This window comes from Sciurus vulgaris, assembly GCF_902686455.1.
Source record: "Sciurus vulgaris genome assembly, chromosome: 5".
Lineage (NCBI taxonomy): Eukaryota > Metazoa > Chordata > Mammalia > Rodentia > Sciuridae > Sciurus > Sciurus vulgaris.
In genome coordinates, this window is record NC_136465.1 from 29,929,987 (window position 1) to 29,944,109 (window position 14,123).

At 35.8% G+C, this 14,123-nt stretch overlaps 2 protein-coding genes across 8 annotated transcripts in view; both read left to right on the forward strand.

Moving 5' to 3' along the window:
* Positions 1-1,260: 1,260 nt before the first annotated feature.
* Positions 1,261-14,123, forward strand: part of WDR17 (WD repeat domain 17) — a 95,644-nt gene continuing 82,781 nt past the window's right edge. For 4 of the 6 annotated variants that reach the window (XR_013763960.1, XR_013763961.1, XM_079141029.1 and 1 more), the window contains exons 1-3: positions 1,323-1,398; positions 7,786-7,815; positions 11,392-11,448. The gene's annotated coding sequence lies outside the window, so the exon portion shown is untranslated. Of the gene's footprint in view, positions 1,399-7,785; positions 7,816-11,391; positions 11,449-14,123 lie in introns of all 6 variants that reach the window. The other 2 variants (XM_079141031.1, XM_079141032.1) reach the window with 2 other exon arrangements.
* LOC306661806 (myosin light chain 6B-like) lies at positions 1,343-9,505 on the forward strand. 2 transcript variants are annotated; one of them, XM_079141046.1, is made up of 3 exons: positions 1,343-1,398; positions 7,786-7,815; positions 8,664-9,505. In XM_079141046.1, the coding sequence occupies exon 3, from the start codon at positions 8,742-8,744 to the stop codon at positions 9,363-9,365; it is 624 nt and encodes a 207-aa protein (XP_078997172.1). In that variant the 5' UTR covers positions 1,343-1,398; positions 7,786-7,815; positions 8,664-8,741; the 3' UTR covers positions 9,366-9,505. The 2 variants fall into 2 exon arrangements, with proteins under 2 accessions (XP_078997172.1, XP_078997171.1); XM_079141045.1 differs by having other exon boundaries at positions 1,352-1,398; positions 8,648-9,504.

Sequence of the window (14,123 nt, forward strand, 5' to 3'; positions counted from 1 at the left end):
GAATGAAAGTTTCCCTGAATATCCAAGGAGGAAAAATTTATTCCTCCCTCCCTCACCTGCTTATCTCATAGTACTTTTTTTTCATATTATACTATTTTAGAATTTAACACATTGGATTATACTTGTCCTTGAACTTTCTCTGGTAGACTTTGTGCTGATATATTTACTTATTCACCCATCAAACATTTATTGAAGTCTTGTTATTTCTTAGACTGTTGAAATGCTGGGCACAGAATTATAAGTGCTGATGGTACGTTTTAACAAGTTTATTGTTTGTGTGCAGTCAACTTTTAAGTAAATTTTAATGTACAAACGAGGATAAGTGCTGGTACAGGGAATAGTCTCCACAGAGAATACACTTGGGAAAAAATGAGAAAAATCCTCCACAGACTGCAGAGGAAGGTAGGATCATGTCCAGGACATTTCCTTGGTTAAGGAAGACCATTAATTTAAAATTACATAAAACCTGGCATACAATTAAAACTAGATAAATGTTATTAAGTACACTGTATTCCCTGTGTATGAACGCCTATTTTCTCTGCTGTGTTAGATAAAGTCGGTTGGTAGTGAGATTTCAGATATAAAGAATCCAGCATCAATGACAGTATCAAGTATTTCCATTCAACCACATTGCACAGGGGAAATGTCAGTCTTGCACGCTGTGAACAGATATTAACTACAAACACCCTGAATAACAGAAACGATCTCATCCACAGAGGTTCCCCACAGACCTCCTTGAGCCCAGTAGGACAGACAATAAGAAGCCCCCGAGGGACAGCATCCTGCACTCGCATTCCAGGCAGTGATGGTTCAATACGAGTTCAGCCTCGCCTCCGAAGGAGGCTCAACTGCCTCCTCCAGGATCCCCAGAAAGGAGAAAGGATGATTTGTCCATTGTATAGTAGAATTTTCCTAGAAAATACAGACTCGGTATGGAATATTAGGTAGTGAGATCGCTGGTGATTCATAGTTTTCATCCACTTTTAACGTCACTGAAGACCCTCGGTCTGAAGCCTAGTCCTGATGCCAGGGAACCACGTCTTCCGCACAGCCGAGGCGTTGCCAGGTAACCGCCTCACCCTCAGCCAAGTCTCCAGAGATCAGGAGTCGCTTCCGCCTCTCTCTCCCAGAAGCTCCAATCAGCGACCTGCAGGGTTGTCACGTGGATCTCCGGGGCGGGCCCTGGAGAGCGGCCCTCTCCAACCCGGCGCCACAGTGGGGTGTGCGGAGGCCACCTCCCCGCCCCTCGGAACTCGCGTGCCGGGCCGCCCCGCCCCCGGGAGCTCCTAGCCAGAGGCAGGGAGGGCGGGGCGGGACCAGGCGCGGGCGGCGCTCGCACTCCCGCCGCCTGCTTCAGCACCTTCCGCTGTCCGCAGCTGCAGCCACCTCCTCCTGCAGGTAAGGAGCCGGTGAGGCCTTTGGGTGTGAGACCTGGGCTAGCGCAGGGCTGAAGGGGGTGATTCTTGAATTGCTGTGGCGTCGTGTGGGGACGCCTTTGACGGCCCTGCGGTCGCAGGCTGGGGTTCCGTGCGTCCTACGGGCTTTGCACACGACGGTGCCTAATGGGCTAATCCCCTGAGTTTCGGAGTCACACAACTGATTGTTACAAGGCTCACTAGAAACCAACATTTATATATGTGAACTATCACTGGAATGTAAACTATGCCCATTTCGGGGGACATTTCTTTTAACGTTGTTAAGCATATATATGTTTCAGAGCCTAGATTGTTATTCTCACCCGTGTGCCAGCCAGACACTCCTGCACAGATTACTTATCCCTTTGAAGATAGTTTTAATATGAGCATTGTACCAAGAAAGCTTCTATTAATAAGGGAATGTGTTCCAGAAAAAAAGACAGTATCTTATGTATTAAATAAATCATAAAAAATACAGTCGTTCTTGTTCCATTCTCCGAACACTCAGATTTTGCGTGCAAATATTAAAAGGAACAAAATTTTGAGTGAATCTTTTATACTGTACTAATTGAAAATGATTGTAGTGAAATTTAGTGAAAAGTTTGATCATGTATTAGAAATAAATCAGACTTGTTTTGGACGAGAAATACTACATTCCTAGATCTTTCAGAAATATCCTTCCAAGAAAACTATCCAAAAAAAAAAAAAAAAAAAAGTTCATTATTTAATAGGCACAAAATAGAGATAATTTAAAACTCAATAACTTGAGAGTATAATTGCTATTTTTCGCACTCTAATAGTATTTTTGTGTAGTAATCAGAAAATAGATATAAATGAATTTATGAGTATAAAATTGAACTCAACAGAGGTTTAAACATTCTGTGCATTTTTAGATTTATGAATTGTCTTATTACCCTGCATGAAGGAAGTTGATGCTGGGATGTTGCTGATTATAACCTATAGGGAAAAAGCATTCTCCTACATCCTTTGAAATTTTGCCTCACTGGCCTAAATGTGCAAGGAGATGGGTATAGTTATACCTTATCCATTTGAAAGCAGAAGTCTGAAACAAGCTGAATGACAATCTTTCCTGTTTTATGATCTAAAATTCAATGTAATAATTACATGATTTTGAAAAATCCAATCAAATTTGGGAAACCATGCTTTAGTGGATTATTTAGAGATTAATTTTACAAATGATAGCTTTATGTCATGAATTAGGAGTTCCAGAGAAGTTTTCTAAATTGGAATAAAGCCATGACCTATTTCAAAGGGCATGCATGGAAAGAAAAATCATAGATTTCTTAAATGAGCTCCATGAACTTACATTATGTAAAAAGATGGATTGAAATTTTTTTATTTGTGTTGATCTTTCGCCTATGTCGATATTAATAGAACTGTTTAATGAATTGAGGCCTTCTCTGAATAAAATATTAAATATCTATAGTTGAAAGATTTAAAATTCTTTATTCTTTTTATTTTGATACCGAAGTATTGCTGTATTAAAATTTTTAAGTTATCCTCTAGTCACATAATAATGTCATATATTAGAAAGCCCCACATTAATTTGCTTAGAAAAGCAAGTTTTAAAATTTCTGTGCTCCTAGGACTAGAATATTTTTGTTGTTGCTGTTTTCTGTAGATTCTACCTTATAACCCTTACCCTGAGCAAAAAGGGGCCCATGACAGTGTTTAAGTTATTGAAAAAAGAGTAAGAACTATTTATGTTTGCATGTATGTTTGTTTTGCCCTGAGAGATAGTAGAAGTCCAACTTCATGAATGATTAGGTTGTCACAATTAATAAAATATGTAGAAATTCCCCAATATGAATCTTCCTAAGCATTGTAATGAAGACTAAAATGAAATTTCCAAAAATTTGGAAGATTCGTGTTTTCCTATAGTCCAGAATTTATTTGAAAGATATGCAAGAACAGTAACTGTTTTGTCAGATTACTGGATAACCAGTTTAACCAGTCTTTCATGGTTTTGATACAAATTATATGCAAGCATTAATGTATTCTACAACTTTTGAGTTATTTCTTTTTTATATTTTGTATATATGTCCAATTTAACAGATCAAACTATTAAAGTCATATAACTAAGTGTGTCTTCAGGAACAGAGATAATATTGAGAGTATTTCAGTTCATAGAAATCATGTTAAGAGATTAGGAAGAATTTCTTATTAACTCAGGCTCCTTCTTTTGTAATAGAAACATATTGAAATAAGATTGGTTAGCATTTTTCAACATGTAAGACCATGCTTTATTCTATGATAATAATATGGTGATGATTCTCTCACTGTGAAAGGGACTATCCCTTGGAGAGTTGTGAGCAAGAAATAAGATATGGAAACCTAAAAAGAATTTTAGAAATTCCCCAAAGAATCTACTCTGTAGAGAAACAAAATCTGGAGGAAAACTTTTTGCTTATTTGAGTTTACTTAAGGACTTCTAATTTTGGTCACAAAAATTGGTAGGGAACTAGTATAAAATGACCAAGTTTGACCTATGCCTTTATATATTGAAAGAAAAATATATATGGAAAGAAAAAATCCTACGATGATTGGCTAAAAAGATGTAAAAGTTCACATGGCAAAATATGGGCTGTCACGAAAAAAGGTAGAGTTTAGAGGTTTTCACCTGATTTTAGTGAATAGACAAATGTATTTAAAAGAACTTAAAACATTTCAAATAGGCTAGACTTTGCAGAACAAAACAAAAAACAACCTGAACTTGGAACCACATCTGGCATTTTTCTTTCTAGATGTCATATTACCAGTTACTTAAGTGGAATAATTTTTTTTGTATAATGATAAATGTCTTCTTACTTTAGATATATTTACAAAGTACAGTTTTATAGGCTAATTATCTCCTGATGTTCTGGGATTCTGCACTCTGGAATTCTTCATTTTAATTTATGAAATATAGCATAGAAACAGAAATACAAATATTCTATAGTAAAATAATATATGATATAATTCATTGGTGTTATTTTCTATTATGACGATTTTTGATAATTGTCATGTTTAAGAAAGTCCTGGCAAAAGATACACTGAATAAATTCCCATTGTTGGTTAGAATGTTATAACATTCAGTACTTCCTTTAGATTCAAATACTCACAATGGAGTTCTTTAAATATTTTGCTTTATGCTTAGGTGTGTTGTTTTCTTTTTCCAAAGTCAAAACTTTAAATCGTGACCAGGTATTTCATTTATAATTATGTGTAATAAGTTCAATTTCATGTCACTCATACAAAAAACTTTTCTTTCAACTTGGGAAATAGAAAATAATCCTCATTACTTAGAGCACTCAAGTTTAATGTGCTATAAAATAACCTTCATTTCCTAATGCAGACAGCTCCACATGGAGTCTTGAAAGCTGAATAGTTGCTTAATAGAAAACAGCTAATAGTTAATTTTTTAAAGATACATTTTGAATGACTTTTAACGAAAAGAGCCATGAAGCATTTTTCTTAAAGGTAAATATAACTGCAGGTTTGAAGGAGCCATTTCAGAACTTAAACTGGAAAGACCCTTAGAGACCAATTAATGTGGACACCAAACACAAAAAGATCATGTTTCTCAAAATTAGGAATAGAAAAGTTGAACTAGAACCTCAGGCTCTGACATTTAGCATGGTGCTGCCCTTTTCAAGAGTTAAAGTAGATCACCAACATCGTTTAAGATACATTGTGATTCTTTTAAGTGACTAATCTGAAAAATTTAATAATTAAAGTTAAATCACTTTTGTATTGTTTAAATAATAATTGTATGTAATAAGTAACATACATGTGTTTTGTCTCATCATTATAATGTTTACTTAAAATATTAGTTAAAATCACCTTGCCAAAATTTATATAATTTAATTTATTGATTTGCTCATTAAGGCAATTTAAGTTTTGCTGCAAAGTCTTGTAATTTGAGATCTGGTTACTTTAGAAATTCTTTATCCCAATGCATTCTGCGGTGTACGTAGCCATCACAACTACAATTAGATGTTAAGAATATTGGGATTAAGATGCTTTAAGAAGTATATCTGAAGCCTAGATTGTGGATACCTTTAGGTAAAGTTTTAAGTTTGGGTACATTTATTTTCTAGGCTTTCTCCCACTTTGGCCTAGATGCCATCTTTAGCTCTGCTACTCAACATTACCTTACACCAGCAGCATCAGCATCTCCTGGCAGCTTGTTAGACATGCATATCAGGCCAAACCCCTACAGACCCCTTCTGAGGAAGGGCTCAGCAGTCTGTTTTAATAATCCTCACGTGATTCTTATGCAGAATACAGTTTGAGAAGTACTGATCAAAGGTGTAGTAACCATTAGAGGTGGTGGTCAAGCTCTTAATGTCCATGTATCATTCCACTTTTGAAGATTTACTTGGGTATACCCTAAACTACTAAATAAATCAACTCCTTGCTAAAAATGAAACAGTGGATATATTACATTAGGGTTTATATATCATAGTAACATTTTAGACATAATACTTTACCTTTGTAATTAATCACATTAACTCATGATTAAGGAGAAATTTATGTTGGCCAAAACCAATTTTTGACAAATTATCAATTAGATTAACTACCTATCTAATCTACCCATAGCCCCCACACTAGGGGATACAGTCCTTTAATTAGCAAATTTTAGGACCTATTTTAGGCCTCCCTGTCAGTATATTGGATACGTATATTAAAGAACTTTCTGAGTTTAGTTATTTTAGGTAAGCTCTTTCTATTCATTTTTGAGCTTCCAGGCTCCCATTTGATTTCCTTTTCTGGTTTTTCCAAAATGATTTGGGAAATGAGATTTAACACCCTTTGCTTAGAATATGAAAATGTCAGCATAAGTGACTTTCTGCCAAATATGAGTATAGATGTTCACAGATACCTTCAAATGTTTACTCTGCTTTAAAAATTCATGTACCTAACCCTGTTCACAATCAGGATCGATTAGAAGGGCATGCAGGGTTCCTTAGGTTTTCAGAACAATTTATGGCATAGCTCTTGAGTCTTCCTTCATGAAAAATGATTCTATTTATAAAATAAGCCTATACACTTTTTGTTACACCCTTTTAAAGAAATAATCCTATATGTTTTAATGACAAATATTTACTTATTTACTTTCAAAGTATTTTCTCAAGAGCATATTTGCTTCTAGCTTTCTTAGTTTATGAATGAAAATATATGATTTCCCTCTCCTCTAGTTTTCTTTGACTGATTTTCTCAGTATAGTCACACTGAAGGTATTATGAATGAGCCTGGTTAAGTAAAAGAGGATTACTTCTTCAGTCAAATCAAAAATCATTTCCACATTACAGCTCAAAGAGTCTGTAATCCTCTAAGGACCTGGGCAAATCTAATTCCATAGTTCAAATGCACATACTTTTAATTTTGATTGTTAAAATGTAGGAATATATAAAACTAAACTTATGTAGATGTATGGCAAAGATTACTAAATTCACTTTTCCACCTCTTTGAATTGGGATCTTGCTTTTTTGATACTCAGTACGTATTTGGTTTAACATATGTCTCCTGGGTTTTGGTGACCAAATTGGAATGTATACAGGCATAAGTGGTCATTTTGTGAGCCCTAGCTGAAATTGTCACCTTGTTCTTTCCTACATGCTACCTAATCCAGGATTTTAATGTAGGTTAATGCTGTACTTGTTGTGACCTATTTTATCATCTAAGCTTTTAAGAACATGATTTGACATATACTGGGAATGCTTAGATAATATTGCCCTGCTAAGACTGAAAAAAAGATAACCTCAGGAATAACGTAAATTTAAGAGATTAATCTTTAATAGATGATACTATAAGTAATTTTTCTGCTAAATTATCTTTGTTGTTGTTTAACTAGGTCAATAATTCTCCAGCTTTACTGTGCCTGTAAATCATCTGGGGGTAATGTTGACAAGTGCCACGCCAAGATTCTGATTTATTAGATTTAGGATCTGCTCTACAAATCTGCATTTGTAGCAAGTTTCTAAGTTATTATGTTGTAAAATACCTGAAAAACATATTTAAATGAACTGATTTAGAGATTTAAAAAATCCTTTTTATGCTTAATAACCTGTGACTCTACCTATCACAATCAGAATAGTGATTATGTAGAATTACTAATACTAGAAACAGGAAGATTTCAAGTGAGCCAATGGCTGATGTGAGGGGGGAATAAAAGTTCTTCTAATTTCCTGAAAAAAGTTTTTCCAATTTTTTACCAAACAATAACCAAATATTGGTTATACAATTACAAAAATATTTTGTGTTAACTCTTAGTATACAGTATATTCAAATTTTAAACACTTTTAAACAAGATGTTTGAAGATTTTACTTATTTTTTAATAAAAAAGGTAATATATTTCTGTTACAGAAAATTTTCAAAATTCAGAAGAGTGTAAAGGTGAGTTTAACAAAACTTTCTTGAATCTCTGCAACTTAGTTTATCTCTGGTCTTTTTAATACACTTTTTAGGCACTTGTATTGATTTTACTTACTATTTCTTAAACCTGGGAAACATGTCTCAAGAGTCTTTGCTTTTATTACTTCCTCCATTTCACAAGATTTCCCATCACTTTTCTTTTATTTTTTTGCTCTTATCTACCTCAAATGTTCGTTTAATTTCAGTGAGGCATTCCCAGACTATCTTTTAAAAGATTGCTCTGTGAGCTCTTTTTCCAGAACTGTTTATCCTTTTCCAGCACCATTTTTCTATCCATTAAAAATTCTTATAACATATATCATTATTTGTTTTGTTCATTTCCTGATTACCAGGTGTAAAAATAAAATCTCTGGGAGGACATGACATCATCATTTTGTTGAGTGCTTCTTCAGTGCCTGTCTGGAACAGTTATGGGTCTATAGATATTTGTTTGATAAATGAAAAAAGTAATTATTAAAATATAAAATATATAAATTAGGTTAAAGGAATATTATATTTCCATGTTTACCTAAATCTTACCATTCAGAAACAGTCAACTATTTACCTTATATTTAATTTTTAAAGAAGCATGTTTTTGTATGTGGATATATGTGAATTTTAAAATACAGATACAAAATTAACATGTCGTTTAACTGCATAGTTTGTCAAATCATTGACTTTTCATTCCTTGTATATTGATATTTGATATAAATTTTCATATCAGCATTGCTTATAGTAAATTTTTAAATAATTAAAAATTGTTTCATGATTTGCATATTATTTAATGATTTTAAGTTATAAAAATGTCTTTGAGGGAATTAACCCTTCAGGTCCGGGAGCCACTCTGCGTTCGGTCCTCGCCCTTACCCAGACCCCACAGGCACTCTGTCCTTTGGTGACCGGACATCATGCCTCCCAAGAAGGAAGTTCCCATGAAGAAACCAGCAGGGCCCTCTGTCTCTGAGCCTGCTGCCAAACCAGCAGCAGGGGTCCCTCCAGCCAAGAGCAAAGCTGAGCCTACTGTTCCCCAGGCGCCTGTGAAAACCCAGGAGCCCCCTGTGGATCCCTCCAAAGTGGTGATCGAGTTTAACAAGGACCAGCTGGAGGAGTTCAAGGAGGCCTTTGAGCTGTTCGACGGAGTAGGCGACGGCAAGATCCTGTACAGCCAGTGTGGGGATGTAATGAGGGCCCTGGGTCAGAACCCGACCAACGCCGAGGTGCTCAAGGTCCTGGGGAACCCCAAGGGTGATGAGCTGAAGACCAGGCGAGTGGACTTTGAGACGTTCCTGCCCATGCTCCAGGCGGTGGCCAAGAACCGGGACCAAGGCACTTATGAGGACTACTTGGAGGGCCTTCGGGTGTTTGACAAGGAGGGGAATGGCAAGGTCATGGGTGCAGAGCTCAGACATGTCCTCACCACCCTGGGAGAGAAGATGACTGAGGAGGAGGTGGAGACTGTTCTGGCAGGACATGAGGACAGTAATGGCTGCATCAACTGTGAGGCCTTCCTGAAGCACATCCTAAGCGTCTAAGTCCTACCGATCCTGTGGGGCCGCTTTGCCTTCCCTCTTCCCCACAGACCGAGGCACGTTTCTGCCACTAGGCGGCCACCTAATGTGATAAAATAAAGACATGGTTCCTTCAAAAAAAATTGTCTTTGAGTCAATTTCTCCCTAATGTTTCTCCATAAATATCAAGAAGCAAATTGCATCTTTTGGTTACATCTGTAAATGGAAAATGGAAAAGTTTTTGTCTTTTTCTCCTCTTCTTTGTCTAAATCCCATTATCTGAAAAACAATCTGAGACTTAGTTTTTTTTTTTTTTTAACTAACATTTTATGTTACCTGTCTTTTCCAAAAATTATTTTGTCATTTGCATTTTCAAAATCATGCTCAGGTTTCTTTACTTAATATATTTTAAAAAGTAAATTACCTTCTATATTTGAGTTCTTTGCTTTGATTAATTTTTCAGAAGAATGTAATATTTTTCTTCAAGTAATTTTTTAGAAAGAGGGTAAATTGTCTTCTGAATCCTTACATTTATGAGAATTTCTCTGTTTTTTCCTCACATAGAATGGACTTATTTACAGAATAGTGAGAGCACAGAATTTCTTCAGTTTAATGTAGTTATTATGTCACTTATTTCTTAATTTAGTGTAGTGGTGAAGGTGATGGGAATCTAACTTTTCTTCATTAGTATATAACATCTTAAAATTTTTCTACTTGCTCAAAGGATCATAAAATATTAGCTTCTGAATTTGCCCTACATTTATTTATGCTCTTATATGTGTGTATGTGTGTGTGTAACATGGATGATAAGATATAGGTAAATATGAAAATATTTCCTTGACTTTTTTATATTTTTAATAATTTTAACAATTCTTGTTTTGTTCAACAAATATTTATTGATCTATAACTATGTTCTAGACAAGTACTGAAGAAGAAGCACTCAACAAACAGATAAAAGTCCTATTTTCCCAGAGATTTTATTTTTGCAACAGGTAATCAGAAAATGAGCAAAACAAATAAGTAAATTGTGTGTATTATATATATATATAATCTTTTATATATGTGTATATTATATATATAATCTTTTCTTTTTGCTTGAAACAAAACAAGCACTGTTGATCTGTTTTGACCCACCTCATTAGCATCTTTTTTTCAACCCAAGTAATATTTTGATGCTATATCTTGGACTGTTGCTTTGTTTCAGTTATTTTATTTGTACTTTAACTTTCCCTGAAAATGTTTTTAATATATTTTGTTTCAGTTTTCATCCCTTGTATAACATTTCTTTCAATTTTTCCCTAATCAAAACAAATCTGTTTCCCCACTGTGTTTTGGAAGAGTTTAATTTTGTTCTCTGAATCATTGATATGTTTGCATTGATTTTTTGTTTTTGCAATTTCAGTTCTGCCCTTTATTGCTCTTTCATGTGGATTTTTGTTCTGCTATTGCCTTTTATTTTCTTCATGATCATTATTTCAGCCATCTCATTCTGTAGTCTATTTATCCAGCCACTGTAAAACACTGATTCTTGTTCTTGAATGAGAGGAGGTTCACATAGGCTATTCATTACCAAAAGAGAGAATCTGCAGATATCTGAAGATTCCAAATTATTTTTTGGGGGCACTAGATTAATTATATCACCATTTGGTCATAGCAATTTTTTTTTTTTTCACATAAGGGAATTTATTAAGCAAACAGAGTGTCTCCCTGCAGGGTGAGAGAGAAAATGAGAGGAAAAGAAAGAGAAAGAGAAAGGGCACGCGCTAGAGAAAGTGTGAAAGCCAGGATGATAGAGAAAGTGAGGAGGAGAGACAGAAGAATGAGAAAAGATGGCAGGGTAGCTACAGTAAACAGTTGAATTCTACCAGGCTAACAAGGGACCAATATCGGAGAAGGATACTTGCAAGCTGACTGATGAGCCAATAGCTAGCTAGGATGTTCACAGATTGACAAGTGGTTGGGAGGTGGTAAAAATGGCTGCACTGGAAAGAGCAGCTTTGTATTATATTCCCCCTTTTCTGTTTTTATAAGAAAATCTTTTGTTCTCCAGTTCTTTCTGAAGACTTCTCTCCCCTTCCTGCCTAAGTGACTGGGGCTGGTTTTGCAGGTGAGATGTAAAAAGTCCATTCTCCTTCTAGACTTCCAAAGGCAGATGGTTTTCATGGACTTCATTTCCTCGATTTGACTGATCCCTTATTTCTACATTAACTGCCTGTCCCCAATTCTGGCTTCATTCACCCCTCTAATTTTAGGAACTCCTTTGCTGTAGGGAAAGGGGGGTGATGACCACTCTGGCTTCTTTGAGCTGGAAAGGGGGCAGCGTGGGGCAAGCAGTTTGGAGTTCCCTTTTTAGAAATCGGGTCAATTGAGGGGTCCAAGGTAGAAGTCTGGTTGGGGAAGAGAAAGGTTGTAAAGGCATTTGGGGATGGGTATGTCTATGAGAGAAGAACAAAAAGACATGAGTACTGAAATGAGATTGATACAATATAAATGTTGGAGAATATGAAACATGCCAATGCATATCATAAAGATGACAGAAGTCAATAATTCCTCACCAGGGTGTGGAAGAACTGAGAAGTTGTTCCCATAACAAGGCCTAGCAAAGTCTGGAAGGGACAAGGCCTTTATTTGGGATCTTTATCATTGTCCAGGTTATCAGGAATGTAAACACAACATTTAGTAGAGATCTCTATACTTCTGTTACTAGCAAACATAGATTAAGCCTACCTGTTTCTGTAGCCTTTAAACTGACTAAAACTTCTGACTCTGGCAGTTTCTCTTGATAGTTATGAGGCACATTTGCCTAAGAATCTCTTTTGTAGCTTTTAGTCTTTATTCTAGTGGGCTAACACAAGTGTACATCTTAAGTTACATTTAAGTATTATTTCTTTTAAATGCCCAAGTATGGCTATATTTTCGTTTTAACTGTTTTGCTAGGTGTTTAAGATCAAGTTGGTCAAAGTGACCTGTTCCTGTCTGTTAAAAGAGTTAGCTGAGTTCCCACAGGGGTCACTCATAGAGAACTTAAGAGCAGCTTCTTAGCTCCATTAGTACCATCCATTAGTCAGGGTCTCCTCGATGAGCTGGCTTCCCTTGAAAGCACCAGGGATGTCTCCCTTTTACATTGACCCTCCTCTGCAGCAGGTGTGCTGAGTGGCTTTTCTTCTAGTGGCCTCATAAATCTCCTTGATCAGAAGGTTGTGTGACCCAGAGTTGCAAACCTCTTGTTCCCTGGGTTCAGGCTGACTTTGAGGGCAAGACCCAAATATGGACTTTTCTTGACCTCTGTATTTAATCTCAATCTCTAATTTTGATCTTAAGCATCAAGCAAGTCAGTCTCACCAGTTACAAAGCAAGAGTACTGGGCTTTAATTTCAATGTCTATGACTTTACAGTTATTTACCCTTTTTATCTAATTGGTGTTTACAGTATCTGTCCTATAGCTGATGGCTTACTATTCCAGGTTAATTTACAGTGTTAGCTCTTGAAGCAGTACTTCTGCAAAATGTTGATCAGGCAACAATTAGAGTTTACAAGGAAAATACAAAATGGATTCACCAACAGTAAAACATTCAGTTTGTGCAATAGCTACCTTGAATTTTGGCCGAGTTCCCATATGAGATTACAGTAATCTTTACAACAAACATCAAACTTTTGAACACAACTTTAAATGAGTTAAAGTCTGGCTTACTTTGGAGCCATTCTAACATGCAGCAGGGTGAGGCAGAGCCTTATCTCAGGTAACATGGGGCTTTTCAGTGAGGGGCAAAGGAGTATTAGAAAATAAAGGATTATAAACACAGATTTTGAAGATTAAGCTGAGATCAGATGGAGCTCTGTTCTCTGATGGAAATGCAGATCTAAAGAGTTATGTCAGCAATCTGTATATATGTGCAATGTTAGGTTCCAGAGTTACTGTAAGGTGGGCAGGAACCAGAGAAGGGAGCTGATGAAACAGTGGTTATCTAGCAAAAGAATTCCTTCCTGCCCAAGAGCTGTGTGCCTGAGATCAATGTACTGCCACAGCAGTTAGGCATCTTGTGCCCCTGCACAGGAGCACTCCCAGGCCCCAGGCGTGCCACAGCCATGAGGTCAGAGACCCCAATCTCAGTCACTGTTGTCCCATTTTTGCTACTGCGCATTACACTCCTTCTTAAATGTCATTCTAAGGAGTTTACATATATTGACTCCTGAGTCTATATGAAAATTAGGTAACACAATTTAACAGTATATGTAAAACATGAATTAAAGAAAGGCTCAGAGAGCTATAAGTTTCCTTTTGTGTGGCGAAGTGGTAAAATGCTTTCATGTTTAACCTTTAAACAAATTAGGCTCTCAATAACTTTTAGAAATATATTTAACAAATTTTACATATACCCAATTGATGACAGGTCCTATAATATAACATTAAATGATAGGTTTACCATTACAGACAAGTTTAATTTGGAGAATAGGAGCTTGATAAATTTTCTGCTTTAAAGCTTGTATACCTGGAAAATATGAACACATTTAATATACAAAGAATAATGTTTAAGTATGTTACCCCATGCAATAACTTTGTAAATTAATCGGATGTCTCTAACAAACACGTTTGAGTAATCCCATGCGTGTCAACTCTAATTCACTCATCTTATTGTAGAAACCCAAGATATCAGACAAGTGTAAAAAAACAAGATGTCAGACAAGTGTAAACACTATTTGCCGTCTCTCACCTGTTGAAGTAAAGTCCTAGAAAAATTGATGTTAGACATTTTATAAACATCAACATTTTATTAGTTTGAC